This window comes from Pteronotus mesoamericanus, unplaced genomic scaffold, assembly GCF_021234165.1.
Source record: "Pteronotus mesoamericanus isolate MK-2021 breed Mesoamerican mustached bat unplaced genomic scaffold, CSHL_Meso_final contig_182, whole genome shotgun sequence".
In the NCBI taxonomy this organism is placed as follows: Eukaryota; Metazoa; Chordata; class Mammalia; order Chiroptera; family Mormoopidae; genus Pteronotus; species Pteronotus mesoamericanus.
The window spans coordinates 18,123,826-18,143,716 of NW_026555078.1; the positions used below are offsets into that span (position 1 = coordinate 18,123,826).

The following is a 19,891-nucleotide window of genomic DNA, read 5'->3' on the forward strand; positions in this document are numbered from 1 at the left end:
CTGGACAACTTATTCTCAGTAGAGTGAGCAGATGACTATTGCACTAATGAATGAACCAGTCATGGAAAGCTTCAGGCCTATGGGAAGAGTGACCCAGGGGGAGGCAGTTTCAACTGCAAAGACGCTGAGTTGGAAAGACTGGCTGATCATTCAATGCAGACCAAGCGAAGGACCTGATCGCTAATACCGTGAAAACGTTTGGATTTTATTCTAACTTCAGTTGAAACGCTGACTTATGTTGTTAAAAGATCACTACGGCTTCTTTGGGAGGATTTATGAAACATCTACTATATTCAGTCTAAAATGCATAACATAAAATAAGACACATTTCTCAGCTACCTCTTGTGAAAGGGGAATCCTCCCATATCCAGAAGAGGGCGCTCTAGGCACCGGGTCGGCCGAATGTAGCGCTCGGCACTCTTTGGTTATTTCAGAGAAATCGGCCGCTTCCGGGAGTGGCCGCGTCCTCCAGCTTCTTCCTCTCTATCCGCCCGTATCTGTGGTCGTCGGGGCCCCGCCCCTCTCCCGGCGGCCGCGGGTTTCTTGGACTCTGCCCGAGCTGGTCCCGGGGCAGCCGCACTTGGGGCCGGCCGGAATCAGGGTCATGGCAGTCCCGGGGCCCGCGCCTGGGGCTGCCGCCAGGTAAGCAGGACATCTGGGGAGGAAGGTCAGCCCTTAGGGCGTCCTACTCGGGGCTCTGTTGGAAAGCGGCTCTATTCCATTCCGCCCGCGTCCGAGGCGCTCGGAGAGCCGCCACCCCCGCGAAAGAAGAGATCCCGAAAGGGCGCCCACCCTTCCTCCGATCCGAAACCGTCCTCCAGCTTCGCGGGAACTTCTGCCATCTCCTGCACCCTGGATGTGGGATCCGATCGCTCAGAACTAGCCCTTTCTTTACTTCCTCCCGTTCTTTCCCCTCAAGTGCACGGAATTGAGTTGTTCATCCTTCCCAGTTCTTGGCACACTGTGGCCCAAGGCCCTTCTTGTGTTTTATCATTTTCTGCCCTTCGTTCCTTATTCTCGAACCCTTCTCCTTCCTTTTCTCAGACTCACGCTCTGGTGTATTAAAAGAATGTTTTTACAGCCCACTTTGCATAAGTTTGCGTGTACGTTACCTTGACAAGTACTGGTTTTGAATTCATATAAATGAATGATAATGTGACTTTTTAAAAACTTTAAAAATTAAACATTGTGTTTTTGAGATCATATATGCTATAGTAATCTGGTTTCCATCTCTGAATGCTACATAGTGTTACCCTAAGTGCATTAGATCTTACCTACTTATACATTCCCCTAGTGATGGACGCTTAGATTGCTTCCAATTTTTAACCACCACAAACCGTACTGGCACTTGTCTCCTTATAGAATAGGGGTGATTTTCTCTGAATTAGCCACCCCAGAGTAGGATGCTAGATCTTACCTATTCTGCTAAATTTCTCTCTGGAATGGTCACACCAGGTTATATTTTGCGAGGTCATGGAGTCAAGATTCCTCTTTCCCCATATCTAACGCACACCCCCATCCCCCGACCACTCAACGTTGGATATTGTGTGGTTTTCTAATGTCTATTGAATGTAAGGTGATATCCCATTGTGTTAATTTTCGTGTATTAAGCGTTCGGGTTTCCCCTTTTCTGAATTGCCCGGTTTCCCCTTTTCTGAATTGCCCGTATACTTTTCTGTGGATTTCCTGTTTTGCTGACTTACATGAATTCCTCGTATGCTCTGAATTTTAATTCCTTGTTGGTTTAACCCTGTGCAAATACCTTCTGTAATTTTTAACTTAATCTATAGCATTGTGTTGAACAAAAAATGTTTACTTATAAATTAAATCCATTAGTTTTCCCATTTATAGTTTGTGATTTTGGGGTCTTTAAGAATTGCCTTCCCTCTCTACCTTCATTAAAATAGCCTTCAACATTTCCTTTTATTATTAAATAGTAGTGTTACTTTCTACATTTAGATTTTTAATCCATTTGGAGATTTTAAAGTTTATTTTTGTCAGTGATTTGAAGTTAATGACCTAAATTTTCCTCCACCATGTTTAATTAATAAGGAATGAATTAATAATTTAAAATGAGAGAAACTGTGTCGCAGAGTTAAGAGCATGGATTCTTAGAGCCAGGCTCTCTATGTTCAAACCCTAAGGCGGCCACACCAGGCGGGTGACGGCAAGTTATTTACCTTCTTCCACCTCCTTCCTCGGGCATAAATAGGATATAGTCTCCGTCTCTCAGGGCTGTGACAGTGAAATCTATTCATACATGTAAAACACAGGCAGGACAGTACTGGACACATAGGACATTTTAATAAATGTTGACAACTTTAGTATTAATATGTCCTTTCTTGTGATGTAACCTCTATTATGTGCTTATGTAAACATAGGCCTTTTTTTTTTTTTTTGGTGTCTCTGTCCCACTGCTTTTGTTATTCCTGTATTAATACCACTCTTCGTTATTACTGCAGCCCTGTAATATGATATGTCTTCATAATAATGATTTGGGTCTCTTCCTCCTCCTTTCCTACTCCTCACAATTGTCCTAAGCTATTCATGGACCTTTATTTCCATATAAAGTTCCTCAGAGAAGCCTGGCTTTTGATTGGTATGTTGAATTTATAGACTGCTTTTGTTAGAAATGAGGTTTTTATCATTTAAGTCCTGCCAACTCTATTTAAGTCTTCTTTTACATCTTATAATAGAGTTTTTTGTTTTTCTCCAAAATGTCTTATATAGTCTTTTTTTAAGGTAACTTCTTGGATAGTTTATAGTTTTTCTATACTTTTCTCACTTTTGTAAATGACATTTTCTTTATATTTTCTAGTTGGTGATTGTTGGGATAGAATACTATTGATATTTGTATGTTAACCCTATAGCTAGCTTAATTTCTTTTATTTCTAACATTTTGTCTACTTATTTGCTGTGTTCCCTTTGTAAATAATCACATCATCTGCAAGTAATGACAATTTAATCTCTCCCCTTTCGGTCTTTCTACCTCACTTCTTTTTCCTGCTTTATCCCTTTAGCCAGTGCCTTAAAATCCTTGATGAAGTGGGCTTCCTTGTCTTGTTTGTGACCATAAAGAGGATGTGGCTAAAGTTTTTTCAGTAACTATGTTTTCTACTGTAGATTTTTGGTGAATAACCTTTTATAGCATTATTCAACTTAAAGAAACTCCTTTCTGTCCCGGGTCTCTTCCCAGCCTAGCATCTGCATGGCCTGAACAGTGCCCCTCCTCCCCGCCCTCCAGATACTGTAGCTAAGCTTGGTAACTACTTTCTAAGGCTCAGCTGCCCTCTTAGGTTTCTCTCTGCTTCTCCTTCTCTTCTTCAGGCCCAAGTTAGATCTGCAGTTTCTCCAGCGGTTCCTGCAAATACAAAAGATTTTGTTTCCCTCTTGCTCATCGCAGAATGCCTTGATGTTCCTGACCCTGTTATGTGTGGCCCTCCTGGGTGAGTGAGCGAGCCCAGGCTAAATGGGGGAGCGCAGCCCAGGTTTGGGGTCCCTTTCCTTCTCTCTGGGGTGTTGATGAGGCAGGGACTCAAGAGGAAGCCTCTCTCCTTCTTTTTGCACCCCTCATCACTGATTTCTGACTCCTTTGTTCTTCCCCCCAGAGCAACTGGTGATCTACCAGGTTGGCTTGATCCCCAGTCAGTACTACAGGGTCCTGGGAAACAAAGACTTGGATGGGTTTAAGGCCCTGACGTTCCTGGCCGTCGTGCTCATTGTGCTCAACTCCATGGTAAGGTCTTCTACCTGTGTCTCTTGCTCTCCAGCCTAAGAGGAGTGGAATGCTCGGTGGAGCTTAGCCACTAGGAAGCAGGGATCAAGCTGTGGGCGTGTGTCCCCTCCCTTTTCTAGGAACTTGAGGTCAGAGCCCTAGCCAGGGCGGTGATCTTGCTATTGGCCCACGTGGACCAATTCCTCAAGTGTTTCAAGCTTCCAGGACTAGGCCACAAGGTTCTGGTTTACTGCAGCATTTAGTGGAGATGAACGTTGTTCTTTTCGTTCCCAGAACTCTTGCTTCGGGAAGCTCTGAGCACTTGAACACCTGGGATTAGCAGCCAGAGCTGCTCTTCCTCTGTGGGACTGAGGCTGTGACTCAGCGGGCCCCTTGTCACATCTCCCAGCTTTTGCCCCTGCTGTTTTCTTGCAGAACGGCCTCCTTCCCCGACCCTGCGTTCACTTGGTTAATGCCTGCCCACTTTTCAGGGTTCCTCTGTTGTCACCTTCAAGTCCCCATCAACTTTCTCCCCCATGTTTCCTCCACCAGACTGTCCTTTTCTCTACATACTCAATACTTTGAGTTCACCTCTGCTGTCACACTCCCTGCACCCCTGTAGGTGTCGTTCCCTGGCTAGACCGAGCGCATTGTACTTCCCGCGTGCTTAGCCACAGGTGCTCCGTAAACGGGGAGTGGTGAGGGTCAGCGCCCTGCCAGGACTCTGTCAGACTGTACTGCTTGTTCATGGTTCTCGGAGAAGTCTTTTCTCATCACACTTTGGCACTTTTAATGTACCTTTGGCCAATAAGCTGCTATGTATACAGAACCTTGTTCCATGTTTTGGGACAGAAAAGTAAGAACATAAATAGAATAGAAAATATTGTCCCCAGTCTCCAGAAGCTCATCTACCTTCAGATTAAGACAGTAGAATGTTACATTGTAACTAGTGGGCCTTACTTTTGGTAAGCCCTTCAATATTCGGTAAAGGAATGAACTCATGAGTGAGGAAGGCAGAAGTCCCATGACTTGTTTTAAAGAAGCAGAAGTGCTAAGTGGACAGAGTAATTAGAGTGGGCTGGGACTGGTCAGCAGATGCTTCCTGCCCGCCCTGAGCTGTGAGCCGAGTCTTCAGGAAGCCATTCTCCCTTTCCCTCCCTTCCCCTTGCCTCCCCCCTGCACAGCTGAAGAGCTTTGACCAGTTCACCTGCAACCTGCTGTATGTGAGCTGGAGGAAGGACCTCACCGAGCACCTCCATCGCCTCTACTTCCGCGGCCGCGTGTACTACACCCTCAACGTGCTGCGGGATGATGTTGATAACCCGTAGGTCTCCCCTCTCCGCCCTCGCTACCCTCTGCACTGTTCTAGCTGTCTGGATCAGCCCTGGAGAGTTCCGGGGGCAGATCCCTTGGAGATTACCTGCAGTTACCTGCAGATGTTGACAGGAGCCATAGGGGAAAGGTGCTCTGCAGAGGAGGCCTGGAGAGGCTGCAGGGCTGAGAACAGGGAGCTAAAGATAGGAGCAGCTCCCTTTTGTTCACATCCTGATTTCCAAATCAGGTCCCCTCTGAAGAGGGTACCCTTGCTAGAAAAAGCTAGAAAACCAGCTCGCCTCAGATTTTCAACAGTAAAAAATTGCTGTCTAGGACCCAATCTAGGACTTAAACCTTAATACTGTTGCCTCCCAGTTTATAGGCCATAAGTTCACTAAGCCCCAGGTTCGCTTTCTGTAAAATGGGGACAACAGTAGTTCCTATCTAAAAGAATATAACGAGGATGAAATGATCTTCATGTAGTACACATAGCGCCCAGCACATAGCAGGCGTTCCAATGTGAGTTAGCTATTGCGATTTTACAGGTGAGGAAACCGAGGCCCAGAGGATGCAGGTGGCATGCCCAAGGTCACGTCTCTCGTGGGAAATAGGAGTCATTGTGGCCCTGGGGGTGCGATGGGACATGCGAGGGTCTCTCCTCATACTCATTTCCTCTCCACCCTCCCAAGCACCTTGTTGCCTGAGGTGACCTTTCCTCAGCTCAAGCTGAGCTTTGCAGCAAAGCTTTTGTGGGGGTTCCTACTGCCGCTTCCTCTTGCTCCTAGGCCTCTTTATGGCTCAACCTGTAGAAGCTTCCACGGGCAGGTAGCTAAATGGGGACAGACTCAGGCTCATGAAAGAGAGATGGGGAGAAGAGAGATAAGTGGGAGAGTGGGAGGGCTCCCCCGATCGTCCAGAAACTCAGCTTATCTGCCCTCAGCGCGGGGTCAGGACCCCTGGGTGCTGAACCTTTCAGTTGTCACTTTTCTGAGCGGTAAACTGAGACACCATAAGAAGCAGCTCTCCAGAACCCTGTTTTGAGGTCCTGAGGGTCTCCTTGCCTCTGGGAAACCAGCCCTTGTCTGGGTCCATCTTCCCCCAGGGTCTCTGAACGGCAAGGTAACGTGGAACTGCCTTAGCCTCTCAACCCTTGAGCCCCGCTCCCTGGGTCCAGTCACTCTGTGTTGTTGGTTCCAGGGACCAGCGCATCAGCCAGGACGTGGAGCGGTTCTGCCGGCAGCTCAGCAGCATGGCCAGCCAGCTGATCATCTCCCCCTTCACCCTGGTCTACTACACCTATCAGTGCTTCCAAAGGTGAAAACTCTCTTGTTAGAGTCCCTCCTCCTCCCCCCCTGCCAGGGGTTTCCCCACAGGTCCCTCACTCACACCAGCTGTCCCAGGTCAGCGTCCAAAAGAGGCTAGCCTTCCCTCCCTCCCGCCAGTCCTCTCATCTGGCCTGCCCGGGCCCCTGCGTCGGCCCCATGGTGTTTCCATGTCACAGGGACCTGACGCTCTGACGGCCGCCACACAGGAGCTGAGGCCTCGCAGGGCTGCTGGGATTGAACAGGGGCTGCCCGAGAGGAGGCAGGAGTTGGGGCTGAGGCCTGCGGGGACCTGCGGCACCCCCCGCCATCCCTCTCTCTGTCTTTCAGCACAGGCTGGCTCGGGCCTGTGAGCATCTTCGGGTATTTCATCCTGGGGACCGTGGTGAACAAAATATTGATGGGGCCCATCGTGGTGAAGCTGGTGCATCAGGAAAAGCTGGAGGGGGATTTCAGGTGTGTCTGCCATGTTTGAGGTTTCTAGGCTGGGCCTGCTGGTTAAGGAAGTGGATCTGGAGTAAGGCTGCCTAAGTTCAAAGCCCTCCTATGCCAGTTACTAACCATGGTCTCTTGGCTGAGGTCTTTCACCTGGCTGAACGTGGTTTCCTGTCCTAAAATGAGGATGGTACTCTTGCCTCCAAGAGAATGGTGAGAATTAATGAGATTATACACAAAAAGCGCGGAGAACAGTGTCTGGTTGGCCGTCATCACCGTCATCTCTTGGCCTTCTCAGGTGCTTCCTGCTCATTGGTTTTAGAGAGAGAGGAAAGAAGGGAGAGAAACACCGGTCGGTTGCCTCTCGCACGTGCCCCGACTGCGACCAAAACTGCAACTCAGGCCGGTGCCCTGACCAGGAATCAAATCCCCAACCTTTCGGTTTACGGGATGACTCCAACCAACTGAACCACACTGGCCAGGGCACGTGCTTCTGTGTTAACCACCCTTCCAGATCAGCGGATGGCCTCCTCCTTCAGGCCCAGCCCCTGGAGGAGGAAGTTCTATGCGCACCTGTCCTTTCTGGACATGAGTGAAGGGCTCCCATGTCTGCAGGCCTGGGCTTCCCCCCAACCCAGCCCCGTGACATTCCACGGAAGGGTAGGGCCGAGGCAGCTGACATTTCAAGGTGGAGCTGGACTCGCCCTTGTCTGGAGGTTTTTTTGTTTGTTTTAATTTTTATTTATTGATTATTTTTGGAGAGAGAAACTTCTCTTTGTTGTTCCACTTACTGATGCATTCATTGGTTGATTCTTGTATGTGCCCCGACTGGGCATCAAACTTGCAACCTTGGCATGCGTATCAGGATAACACTCTAACCAACTGAGCCACCAGCCAGGGCTTGGAGGTCTTGCCCCAGGCTTCCACAAAGAGGGTCAGTACTGCCCATTGTAAGCACACATTTTCCTTTGGTCTGTGCAGGTTCAAGCACATGCAGATCCGGGTGAATGCTGAGCCTGCTGCTTTTTACAGGTGAGTCTGGTGGAAATGGTTCCCCTCTGCCTCATCGGAGCTACCGGTGGAGATGGCAGAGAAGGGCAGCTGAGCGGCACGACCCTCACACCATCACCAAGCCCAGAGGCCAAGTGTCCTTACACTGGGCTGTGACCCTCTCCTCGCATCTCTCACTGTCCTTGTCTGCCTCATTCTTGGGTCCAGAAATTTGTTTCTGAAGCCAGTGGTTCCTCGTAGTAGCCCAGCACGGGGCCGAAATTTGTTCAAAGAATGAAACGAGTGAATGCTTCGTCTTGCTGATGGCTTTAAGGCATTGCCTCTGCCTCTGTTTTCCTGTACAATGGCTTCGGCCAGTGCCTGACGTCCAAGGCTGTTCCTTTGTCTCTGTCAAATAGGAGGAGGGAATGAGGGCCTGAGGCCCAGGAGCTCTGCTCCTCACCATCACTCTGCAAGTGAAGTCCAAGTGGTGCTGTGTTTGGTCTCCTGACAGCAGCATTGTGACATCCCATTCCTTCCCACAGGGCCAGGGAACGTCCTTTGTTGCTTCCTATGAGGCCTCTAGAGTCTTTGTTTGGGCTGATAGGGTAGGCAGCCCCAGAGGTTTGTGTTTAAGAATAGGGAGCTAGTCTTGGATCACCTGGATCCAAGAGCCCTGGGACCTTTGCTCTTCTGGCATTTTGCCTCTTCCACCACCTGGGGGCGCCAAGAATGTTAGGATGGAGCTGGGGTTTGGTTGTTTGGTGGGTAGGCCTGAGTCTGCACTGTTTTTGGATTCTGCAGCCTCTGCTCATGATGCTCTGGGCTCTGGGGGAAGCAGTTGGTTCTGGAGCTCTGGAGTGTGGGTGTGGGTGTGGGGAGGGGGGGGTGTGTTTTAAGATTTTATTTACTTATTTTTAGAAAGAGGGGAAGGGAGGGAGAAAGAGGGAGAGAAACAATCAGTTGCCTCTCTCACGACCCCAACTAGGGACCTGGCCTGCAACCCAGGTGTGTGCCATGACCAGACCCGAACCAGCAACCTTTTGGTCCGCAGGCTGGCACTCAATCCACTGAGCCGCGCCAGCCAGAGCTGGGTGTGTTCTTCTGTGGCCTCTTTGTCCATCTTTATGCAAAATCTGAAATGCCCCCCTGACCACCTTCAGCCTTTTTCTGCCTAAAGAATTTCTGCCTCTCCTTGGAGCCGCAAGTCGCCTCCTCCTGGGCGCTTTCCCAGACGCCCTTATTGGTCACGCTTGTCTGTTGCCACAGCCTGAAGAGTATGTAACACTTTCCATGTTCCAGGTGGAGAATGCAGGGCGCCTGCCCACCCCCCTGAACTGAGAGCTTCTCCAACATGGGGACTGTTTTCCCACCTCTTTATCACACTGGCAGACTAGCTCAGAGCCTGTCACTCAGTGACTGCTCCCCGTACATTTGTTTAATAATAGCAGCTGTTGTGTATGGGGGCCCCTTCATTTGCCTAACACTTTATATTCAGAAATTTTCACTCTCACCTGTTACATAGGTTATTATAAGCTCCATTTCACAGATGAGAAAACTGAGACTCCCAGGCTTACATAACTGGTCAGTGTCACCCCACTAGTAACTGACCAGAGCAAGGATTAGAACCAGGTCCAGCCAGTCTAGAGTTCAGGTTCTTTCTGCAAGAAGACCATGTCGAATGAATGAAGCAATAAATGGGTGCTAGTGTTAGAAAGGGTAAGAAGGGCAGATCGTTTGGGTGGGCTTGGTCCCTAAAGGAGGGTGTGATGAGGGACAGAGAATCCCCAGCCTGTCTGAGGTTCTCCAGGCCCCATGGACATCACAGCCTTTCTCATCAGAGCTGGGCATGTGGAGCACATGAGGACTGACCGCAGGCTGCAGAGACTCCTTCAGACCCAGAGGGAGCTGATGTCCAAGGAGCTCTGGCTGTACAGTAGGTGGAGGGAACCCAGGGAGGCAGGAACCACAGGATCGGAATGGTCCCCTTCCCTCCCCTCTCTACACGGATACATTTGCTCTGATGAAGGAATTAACCAGGGGGTGCCATTTACCTTCACCATGTGTGTCTTCAGGAGCATGAGGGTCCAGGGAATAGAAGGCCCTCCCTGGCTCTCCACCCCCTCAGCACAGAAATGTTCCCAGATCTCACACGTATGTCTTCTACAGTTGGTGTCAACACATTTGACTATCTGGGCAGCATCCTGAGCTATGTTGTGATCGCAATCCCCATTTTCAGTGGTGTTTATGGAGACCTGAGCCCCACAGAGCTCAGCACCCTGGTCAGCAAGGTAAGAATCCCTCCAGGTGACCCCTCGCGCCACGCCCCACCCCTGGGGCCCAGCACGTGGGGCCCGGGAGTCAAAGCCTGTGCTCACTGCTCCCCGTTCCACCCAGAACGCCTTCGTGTGCATTTACCTCATCAGCTGCTTCACCCGCCTCATCGACCTCTCCACCACGCTCTCAGACGTGGCTGGTTACACACACAGGTGAGGCTGCCTCCACCCCTCTCGTTCTTGAACAACACATGTGCACTGGGATATGTGGCTGAATGAGAAAAGGAGCAGAACAACTCCCCATATCCCAGTGGGCATGAGAGAAAAAGGATTCTTGCCTTACCTGGGGCCCCAGACCCCTGCCTCAGGTTTTCATTTCTTGCCCAGGATCGGGGAGCTTCAGGAGACCCTGTTGGACATGTCCCTGAAGTCACAGGATGGTGAGGCCCTGGACGAGAGTGAGTGGGACTCACACCGGTGAGCACTGGGCTGGCAATGTTGGCATTGGTTGAGAGTGCAGGCCCTGGAACTGCCCAGGTGGGGTTCACCCAAGAGCCCTGCCCTTTCCCAGCCACGCAGCAGAGTTGTGTGGAGCAAATGAAAGAGAAACCTATGTCTTGTGCTGGGCGTGTTGCAAATACTCGTTGTTGGTATTGCTCTTCTGGCATTTGTTGTATTAGTTTCTACCCTCCCCCAGCTGGTGGAAGCGAAGTGCCCACACCTGCCTGGGCCTGTGATAAGACAAAAACCTGAAGAGTAGCTAGCCCTCCTCTTCCTTTCCTTCCTCCTCCTCCCTCTGAGCCCTGCCCCCTGCCCCCGGCCTCGGGGCTTGTCTAGTCCTTGTCCCCATGCCTCACTCAGGCCCAGAGAGGTCTTTTTCCATGTATCTCTGCAGGCTATGGTGTTTCCAGCCTCTCTGTGCATTAAAGATTTGTTTTAAGTCCTCACTTTTCTTCATCTCTAAAAGAGGACATTAGTGGAAGCTTCTTCGTAGGGTTTAAGGATTAGATACCCTAATTTATAGAAAGTGCTTAGAAAGTGTCTGCAGAGTAAGCTTCTGAAAATGGAAGTTTTTTTGAATTCCAGGACCTATACTCAACTCTGTTAAAAACTAAAGGCTTCACTGTTGCCCTGTTCAGAATTCAAGCTTCATGCATCTGAGCCCAGAGGCTGACGTGCAAGGGCTGGGGCTGTGGGGAACCAGAGCCGCTGTTCCAAGGGGGAGATGGGCATCCAAGGAGAGCCAGAAACTCCAGAACAGTTACCCCTCTGTTCTTACCCTCAGCCTTGTCACACTTGACACCCTGGAAACTCACTGACATTCAAATTAGACAGTTTCAGCTCTGTGACCCTGAGCGAGTTATTTAGCCACCAACTCGGTTTCCTCATTTGCCAGAGGAATAATATCTGGTGCTAATATCTGTGATTCGTGAGTTTTAAGACTGACAAACATCGGTCATGCATGGGTCTCGGCCCAGCTGGGCACAAAGCAGGTGCCCCAACTCCCCGCCCCCTCTCAGTTTGCTCAGGCTGCCATGCAGAATATCATTGACTGGGTGGCTTACACTGCAGACATTTATTTTCTCACAGTTCTGGAGTCTAAAAGTCCTAAGGTCAGGGTGTGGCAGGCTTGGTTTTCCCGGAGTCCTGCCTCTAGGCTTGCAGGTGGCTGTCTTCTCGCTGAGCCCTCACATGGCCTGTTTTCTGCGAGTGCGGGCCTTTCTCCCTCTTTCTAAGAGAACAACAGTCATACTGGATAAGGGCCTCATTTTAATGTAAATACCCCTTTAAAGACCTGGTCTCCAGGTGCAGTTACAGTCTGAGGTACTAGGGGTTAGGCTTCAGCATTTGAATTCAAGAACACAATTCAGCCGGGAACAGCCCCAATCCAGAGGGGATGTCCCCAAGGAGAAGAGCTTGCCTCTGGCAACACTGACCCTGTATCTTCCTCATACCCTGCTCCCTTGTCTAAAACCAGGGCCCCAGGACGGCCAGCGGCAGAGCCAGGGGACACAGCTTTTCTTCTGGAGCGGGTCTCCATCTCTGCACCCTCCTCCAACAAACCCTTAATCAAGGACCTGAGCCTCAAGATCTCTGAGGGGCAGAGCCTGCTCATCACAGGCAACACGGGCACTGGCAAGACCTCCTTGCTCAGGGTTCTGGGCGGCCTCTGGGCGAGCACACGGGGTGAGAACCAGCCTCCCAGCCCCTGAGCCAGCCTTGGCCCGGCGGGCGGGCGAGGTGGGGGGCGGTTTGCAGATGTGCGCAAGTTGAATCCAGCCTTTTTTGTTGGGGCAAAGGGGTGAGGAGCAGTTACCTTCCCTGGGAGATCCCAAAATAGAGGTTTCACGGGCTCTGTAGGCTCAGTGCAGATGCTGATGGACTTTGGGCCCCACGGGGTGCTGTTCCTGCCACAAAAGCCGTTCTTCACTGACGGGACCCTTCGGGAGCAGGTCAGCCCGGGACCCGCCCCTCACCCCAGCCCCACCCCCCAGCTGGGACCCCTGGTGGTAGGACAGGTTCAGCCCTAGGGAGTTACGCAGCAGAAGGAGGGGCACTGAAATGGCCTGTGCCCAGGAACTCTGGCTCTAAGAATGCAGGGCTTGGCAAAAGTCAGGTTACAGTTGTGTAGGTTTACAGTTGTAATACAAATAAATAATACAATAATTAATATACAGGAATAAACTGCTTTGCATACTCATAGCTGTAAGCCTACTTTTGCCCACCCCTGTACTTTATTCACGTCCATGGGTTGGGGCCATGTACTCGGAGCAACTCCCGGGGTAAACCAACCTGTGGGGGCTGCCAGCGCAAGATCCCAGCCTTTGTTGAACACCGAGGTCAGATTCAGGGGGCCCTGCCGTCCGGAGGTTCACAGACTCTTCCCCGCTAGACACATGTCCGGAGGTTGCAGCGAACCGGCCCCACTGTCCGCCGGCCCCGTCTCTCCTGCTAGAGCCTTGTCTGGGCTCCTTACCCTCCCGTGGCGGGGAGTGGGCTGTGTGCGCGCCCTCGTCCGTTGGCCCTAGTCCTGAGTCGGTGGTTTTTTGTTTTCCCAGGTGATATATCCCCTGAAGGAGATCTACCCGGACTCAGGTGAGCCTGGCTTCCCCGGGACGTGTCTTCCCACCGCAGCGGTCCCCACTCTTCCTGACCGCGGCCTCACCTGTGCCCTCTGGGAGAGGCCACAGCCAGGCAGCTGGGTTCAGGTCGGGTCCCCTCCCCCTCCTTTGACCAGTTACTATTTAGAGGCCTGTACCCCAACCTCATGTTGTTTTGTCTTCCCCTCCTTGAGGAGAGGACCCCCTGGAGGAAGGGAAGTGATCGCTTCCTTCACTTGGCCTTTCCCTTTTAAGGTCTGTAACTGGTCACTTCAGAGCCCGTAGTCTGAGGCCCCGCCCCCCTTGCCCTGATGTAGCCAGTCTGCCCTGGTTACCCAGAGGGAGCTGACTTCTTGAAGGAGGTCTCTCTGTTTTGCAGGTTCTACTGATGATGAGAGGATCATGAGGTTCTTGGAGCTGGCAGGCCTGGTAAGTAGGGGAAGGGGCCCCCAGGGTCTGGCCTGCCTGGTAGCGCTGATCGCTGTCCCTGAGCCCAGGACTGGGTCAAGGAGAATGGGAGTGTGCAGTGGCCGAGGGTCCTGTTGTCCAGGTATGGGCAAAAAGGGGACACATTCTGTGTAGTGAATTTTAAAACAATAATAAAACTATTATTACAAAGACAACATGCTTTTTCTTGTCGCCATGCTCCAACCAGTGTACACAAGGTAGGGGTAGGATATTCCTCTCTGCCCAGGGCATATTGCCCCCACAGACCCCACCTGGGTACACCGCTGGGGCTCCAGATCTGTCTTAGGCATGTGTGTCGTGGGAACTGAGGGGGTTGGGGATGGGCATTTTTATGGACATCGTTTCCTCTGGGTGTGTTACAGTCCAATTTGGTGGCAAGGACAGAAGGGCTGGACCACCAAGTCGATTGGAACTGGTAAGAAGGGAGCTGGGGTGCTCCAGAGCCATTTCCCCCAAAGACAGCGGGTTCCAGAGGGCGAGTGAAGGGATAGAATGGCTCCTGACCCTAAAGTCCAGGTTGCATGCCCTGGGGAGCAGAGTTTTGGCCTCACGTTGTGTGGGCAGCAGGACTGTGGTTGAAAGGGGACGTGACATCCATCTGTCCTGGGCCAGCCTCTCTGCAGCAAGGACCTTGTCGTGCCCAGGCCCGTTCTAGGCAAAAGCCAAACTAAATATATCCTCTGTCCTCCAGTGGTCCTCTCTCATTCCCCTCGTGCAGGTACGATGTTCTGTCCCCCGGAGAGATGCAGAGGCTGTCTTTTGCTCGGCTCTTCTACCTGCAGCCGAAGTATGCAGGTGAGGCCAGCCCTGTGAGTGTGCCTGCCAGGGGCTGTGTGTGCCACCAGCCGGTAGCAGTGTGTGTGCATGCGCAGCGGGGGCGGTGTTGGTATTGTAGGAGAGCACACCTGTGCATGGCCAGGCCTCTCTGGCCTGCAGGAGAGGATGGCAGGGCTCTGTCCATAAGGTAGCCATGTGTGGCATCCTCAGAATGGTCTGCATGGGTTGCAATAAGCTTTCTGCCATCTCAGCCTCTGAAGCTGCCTTGAGATGACTTGTGATTTTATGCTCTGTGATCCATGAATGGCCATCCCTCCAGCTATACCTGGCAGGGGAATAGCTGATGTGGACTTTTCCAGGAACCAGCATCCTTGGGGGAACCAGGATTCCCTGGGTTGAGTGGTCCTAGGCAGTGTTTGGTGCTGATGTATAGGAAGCTGAGGGACCTTGTGTTGCTGCTGGCCAAACCCTCCCAAGATGGAGCTTGGCCTCTGCTTCTTCGGCCCCTCATCTCTAAGGCAGGGTTCCCATGAGCCAGAGCAGCTTTCAGCCTGCCACCCGGGTCCCAGCCGGAAGCAGGTATGGGTTGAAGGAGAAGCAGAGGCGGTCAGGGGACAGCTCTCCATCTCTTCCCACTTGGTTCTGCCCTCAGTGCTGGATGAAGCCACCAGTGCCCTGACCGAGGAGGTGGAGAGTGAGCTTTACCGCATTGGCCAGCAGCTGGGCATGACATTCATCAGCGTGGGACATCGGCGCAGCCTCGAGAAGGTACCTGTGCTCACAGGATAGCTAAGCAGGAGGAAGAGCCCAACAGCTGGGCCTGGCCGGGGCCAGGGGCCCCTCAAAACAGGGGATGGGGGTGGCAGAGAGGGCAGGGGGTCGATGGCTGCCTGTTGTCGTGGCCAGGGCAGCTCGATTTCTACATGGTGGTGATCTCTTGTAGTTTCACTCCTTGGTTTTGAAACTCTGCGGAGAAGGAAGATGGGAACTTACCAGAATCAAAGTGGAATGAAGCCGAGGCTGTGGCTGACCCCAAAAGGAGGCCCAAGCTCGGGGCAGGCAGGTTGGCAGTCCCCAGGAGGCACCCAAGGCCCCAGGTTTGCCTCTCAGGCTCTTTGCAGGGAGCGCTGGCAGCGTGGGCTCACCTAGGTGTGGCCCCCACGGGCGCTCAGTCTGCCAGACCTCCCGCTACCTCAGCCAGAGCTTTGTGCAGTTGAAGTACCGATTATTTACTTATAAATTGCTTCAGATTTGTTTTCTAAAGAAAAACCCGGAAGTGTGGGATCTATAAGAAATAAAGGATCAACGTGGAGAGAATATTGGACTTGGAGTCAAGAGATCCAGAAATCTTTTTATTTGGTTAAATTTCTCAACAATAGATTTTTTAACTTGAACACCTATTTAGATTTTGTAACTTTTTTAATAAAAGAGAAACATTTAAAAAATTGTGCAGCTTTTCCCCTTTCTCTTTCTTCTCCATTATAAGATGATCTTTTTAACTGAATTTCCAGAATTGTATTTGAGAGCCTAGAGGGAAGGGAGCAGCACTCTCCACGTTACTGGAATCTTCCATTCCTGGTTTTTACTTTATTCTGTATCACCCATTTTCTGTTTGTCAGTTGTACCTCTAGGGCACCTTCAGGGTTTTGTTGTTGTTCTTTTTTCTCACTCGTATGAAAATAAATCCCTTTCCCCTCAAAAAAAAATAATAATAAGGTTGACATTTTTCAGCAATAATAGATGTTAGGGAACAGCAACAACCAGTTGAAGAGACAAAACCTCGGAATCGAAAGCATGAAATGAACAGCTATTGAACCCAAAGTCCTTATTATAGAATGATATTTCCCAAAATTCATTTGTCAGGAGTATCACCTTCATGATTTTTGCCAGGTATCTATACTTGTACGGTTAATTGATATTTTAATAATTAGCTCCCTTTTTAAATCTAAATGCTTTTTTAAAAGAAAGTTTATACTTGCTATAAATAGAAAGTAACTCTGAAAATGAATCCAATGAAAACCAAACATTGTTATGAAATTGTGGGTCCATACTGTGGCCTGCAAAGACTAAGACTGAGCTTGAGTCTTGTTCTCCATACAAAAGAAGGTTAAGGATATTTCAGGAGTTAGATATACTAGCAACCCAACTGAGATTTTTCTCCCTTATAAAATTTAGAAACATGGAATGGGAACTACAAGGAAAGTAACTTACTCACTGGAAGACTTGAGGTTACTTAATGCCTTATTGATACCACTGAAAGTGATCCCGGACTTGGGTTGGGAATCCCAGACTCGGGGAAATGCTGCCCTGGGCAACTGCAGTGTCACCCGCGTGGCTTGGCTGACGTATAGGCCCTGGGCCTGTTTTTACTCAGCTTCACCCTTTGGAGGTGCTAAAGCAGTGCGTTCAGGTAGTCCATGTCAGAGAGTGTGACTCTGTGTGCGAGGGAATCTAGAAAGCAACACGCATGGCCAGGACAGGATGCATGCTCAGGAAAGACCTGAGACGACCCTGAGCTTTCACTTCTGGCTGGTCCCGGGGCTCAACCCAAGTGTTAAGGGAGTGCCCCCGCACAGGGTCGGCCTGTAAAGACTGGGAGACGTGGGCTTTTTTGTTTGTTTTCTGTTCGTGGTATTCAAGGAAATCTCTGTCAAAATCCTAACTGAACAGAGACTTCAAGTGACTACACATGACAAGAATGACAGTCTTTGCTAAAGTATTTTGGGAAAGTCACCAAATGAACAGATAACTGTAGCCTTCAATAATATAAAACAGCACCCTCTAGGGAAGGGGAAGAAACTGGTTTTTATTGCTACCATATTATAATTAAATGTCCAGCCTTGAATAGTCAAAAAAACCCCTCCAGGATTGTGATCCATTCAAATGGAAAAAGATTGACAGAAACTATCCCTGAGAAAGCCCAGATATTAGACTTCCTAGACAAAGACTTCATTTTCAAGATTGTATTTATTAATATTTAGAGAGAGGAGAAGGGAGGGAGAAAGAGAGGGAGACAAACATCAATGTGTGAGAGAAGCATCAATTGGCTGTCTCTCACACGTGCCCCTACCAGGGACTGGGCCCACAACCCAGGCATGTGCCCTGGCTGGGCACATGACTGGGAATCAAACCAGGGACTCCTTTTGCTTCATAGGATGACACCCAACCAACTGAGCTACACCAGTCAGGCCTAGACAAAGACTTTAAATCAACTGTCTTCAATATGCTCAAATAGCTACAGGGAACTCAAGAGCTGGTTCTGGCTCTGGCTCTGGTGCTAGTGCTGGCCACTAGCTGTGGACCTAGCCCTGGCATTAGTGCTAGATTTGGTGCTACAGCCACTTCTAACACAAGCTGGCACTGGCTGTAGATCTGTAACTGGCACTCGTTCTGGAGTTGGAAGTATAACTGGGTTTGGCCCTGTAGCTGGTTGCTAGAGATGTCCAAGGACTGGCTCTACCTGTGAAGCAAGCTCTAGCCCTGACTGATTGTTAGTGCTGGGGCTGGAGCTGGTACTCGCTCTGGACTTCCTAACGGCTCTGTCATTGGCTCTGGCTCCAGAGCTGATACTATGGCTATTGATGGTACTGGCACTGGCTCTAGCTCTAGAGCTGGCTCTGGTACTGGAGCAGCCTCTAGTGCTGAAGCTGGCACTCAGTATGGCTCTGGCTTGGGGGCAGGTGCTAGGATCTAGCCCTTGCTCTAGAGCTGGCACTGGCTCTAGCTTCAGAGCTGGTGCTGGAGTAGATGCAAGGGCTGTTTGTAGCTCGAGCTAGAATTAGGGCTGACGCTGGTACTGGAGCCAGTACAGGCTCTAGCTTTGGTGCTGACTCTAGCTCTGCAGATGGCACTGGGTCGGGAACTGGCTCTCACTCTAGAGCTGGTGCTGAAGTTGCATGTAACCATAGCAGGCACCAGAGCTGGCTTTAGCTCTGTCACTGGTGGTAGAGCTAGTGCAGGCGCTGGCCTTAGGGCTAGGGCTGGCTATAGCTCTGAAGCTGGCCCTGGAGCTGTTGTAGCTCTTGAGTTGGCTCTGGCTGTAGGTCTGCGGCGGGAGCTGGTGCCAGAACTAACTCTAGCTCTGGATCTGGTATGAGAGCTGGCACTGGAGTTGGCTCTGGAGAAGATGGACGCAGCACTCCGGGTCCAAGCCACGCAAGCTGAGGTGCATGAAGGCCGTCAGTTGTTTCAGGCAGAGGAGGTCTGGATGCTGAAAGGAATCCTCCAAGTACTGGTCCAGCCAAATGCCCGGGATGGAAGAGATGGTACTTGGGGCAGGTGGGAAGGCAGCAGAGTCAGAACCCTGGGCCTTTCCTTCCATATCACCTCCTACGGCACCTCTGGCACTGCCCGTTTGAAGACCAGCTCCGTTCCTTCACCACACCTACTCTGGCTGTCCAGGCGGTAGCAGGCCTGGTCACCAAACAGGAGGCTGGCAAAGATCTTCAGTCCTAAGGCACTCTGCCTAAGTGTCAGCCCAGCTCTGCCCTTCAGGGGAGCCTGACATCTCTGGCCCCCTGGCCCCTGGCCCCATGAAGCGTAAACTCCGTGAGGTCAGGGCGAGGTTGTGTCTGGCACACAGTAAATAACTAACAGACAAGTGGACAGAGTCTGCCCTTCTGCCCCAGCCTTCCCACGCCCCCTTAATCTGTAGCTTGCACATCAAGGTGCTGCCTCACTGCTCACCATTGGTGGTCACCTCTTCTTATTGATACTGTGTTTCAAAGGGCAGGGATGCAGCCTGTCCTGGGCCCACATGCAGGTGAACATGCAGGACAGGTTCAGAGCTGATTTGTGAGCACGTTGCTCCCCATACCTCCTGTTTTGCCACCCACCGTGTTGATGGGGCAGGGAGGGTAAGCAGAGCTGTGAAGAGGATACTTCCTCATGATCAGAGGAAATATCAGACAGACTCAAGCCGAAGACCTGTAAAGAAGCTAGCTTGAAACCTTCAAAAATGACAAGGTCATGGAAGGCAAGGAAAGGCTGACTGGACCATTCCAGGTTGAAGGAAAAGAAACTACAGAGACGTAGCAACTAAATTCAATGTGTGGCCCTGGATTCGATCCACCACTTTTAAAGAACATCATTGGCACAAGCAGCACTCTGTGGAGTAGATGAAAGTGTTGTATCAATATCAATGTCTTGATTTTGTGGGTTGTGTAGAGGTTATAGGAACAACTACCCTCAGTTTTAAGGAAATATACACTGAAGTGCTAAGGAGTAATGGGACCTCATGTTCTCAACTTGCTTTCAAATGGTTTAGAAGAGCAGTAATACATATAAAGAGAATAATAAGGCAATGTAGTAGCAGTTTATTTTAAAATTAAAAGGTCACAATTAACAATTCAAAATTAACAGTTAAAAAAGAAAAAGGTAACCACTAATAGACTAAGTCCTTCCCCACGGCCACCCAAGTGTCGTGCCAGCTACCTGGCCTGCGTGCCCTCAGGAGAGCTTGCATTCTTCCAGCCATAATTGCAACCAGCCGAC

General features: G+C 50.6%; 1 protein-coding gene across 1 annotated transcript; it reads left to right on the top strand.

The window, feature by feature from the left end:
- The first annotated feature begins 514 nt into the window (after positions 1-514).
- ABCD4 (ATP binding cassette subfamily D member 4) lies at positions 515-15,787 on the top strand. Its single transcript, XM_054567006.1, has 19 exons — positions 515-642; positions 3,328-3,446; positions 3,609-3,736; positions 4,900-5,039; positions 6,227-6,343; positions 6,682-6,807; positions 7,768-7,818; positions 9,618-9,712; positions 9,946-10,067; positions 10,174-10,265; positions 10,440-10,529; positions 12,031-12,239; positions 12,414-12,505; positions 13,112-13,148; positions 13,533-13,582; positions 13,984-14,036; positions 14,340-14,416; positions 15,051-15,166; positions 15,342-15,787. Exons 1-19 carry the CDS (start codon positions 605-607, stop codon positions 15,408-15,410), a joined length of 1,821 nt encoding a protein of 606 aa, XP_054422981.1. The 5' UTR covers positions 515-604; the 3' UTR covers positions 15,411-15,787.
- The last annotated feature ends 4,104 nt before the right edge of the window (positions 15,788-19,891 follow it).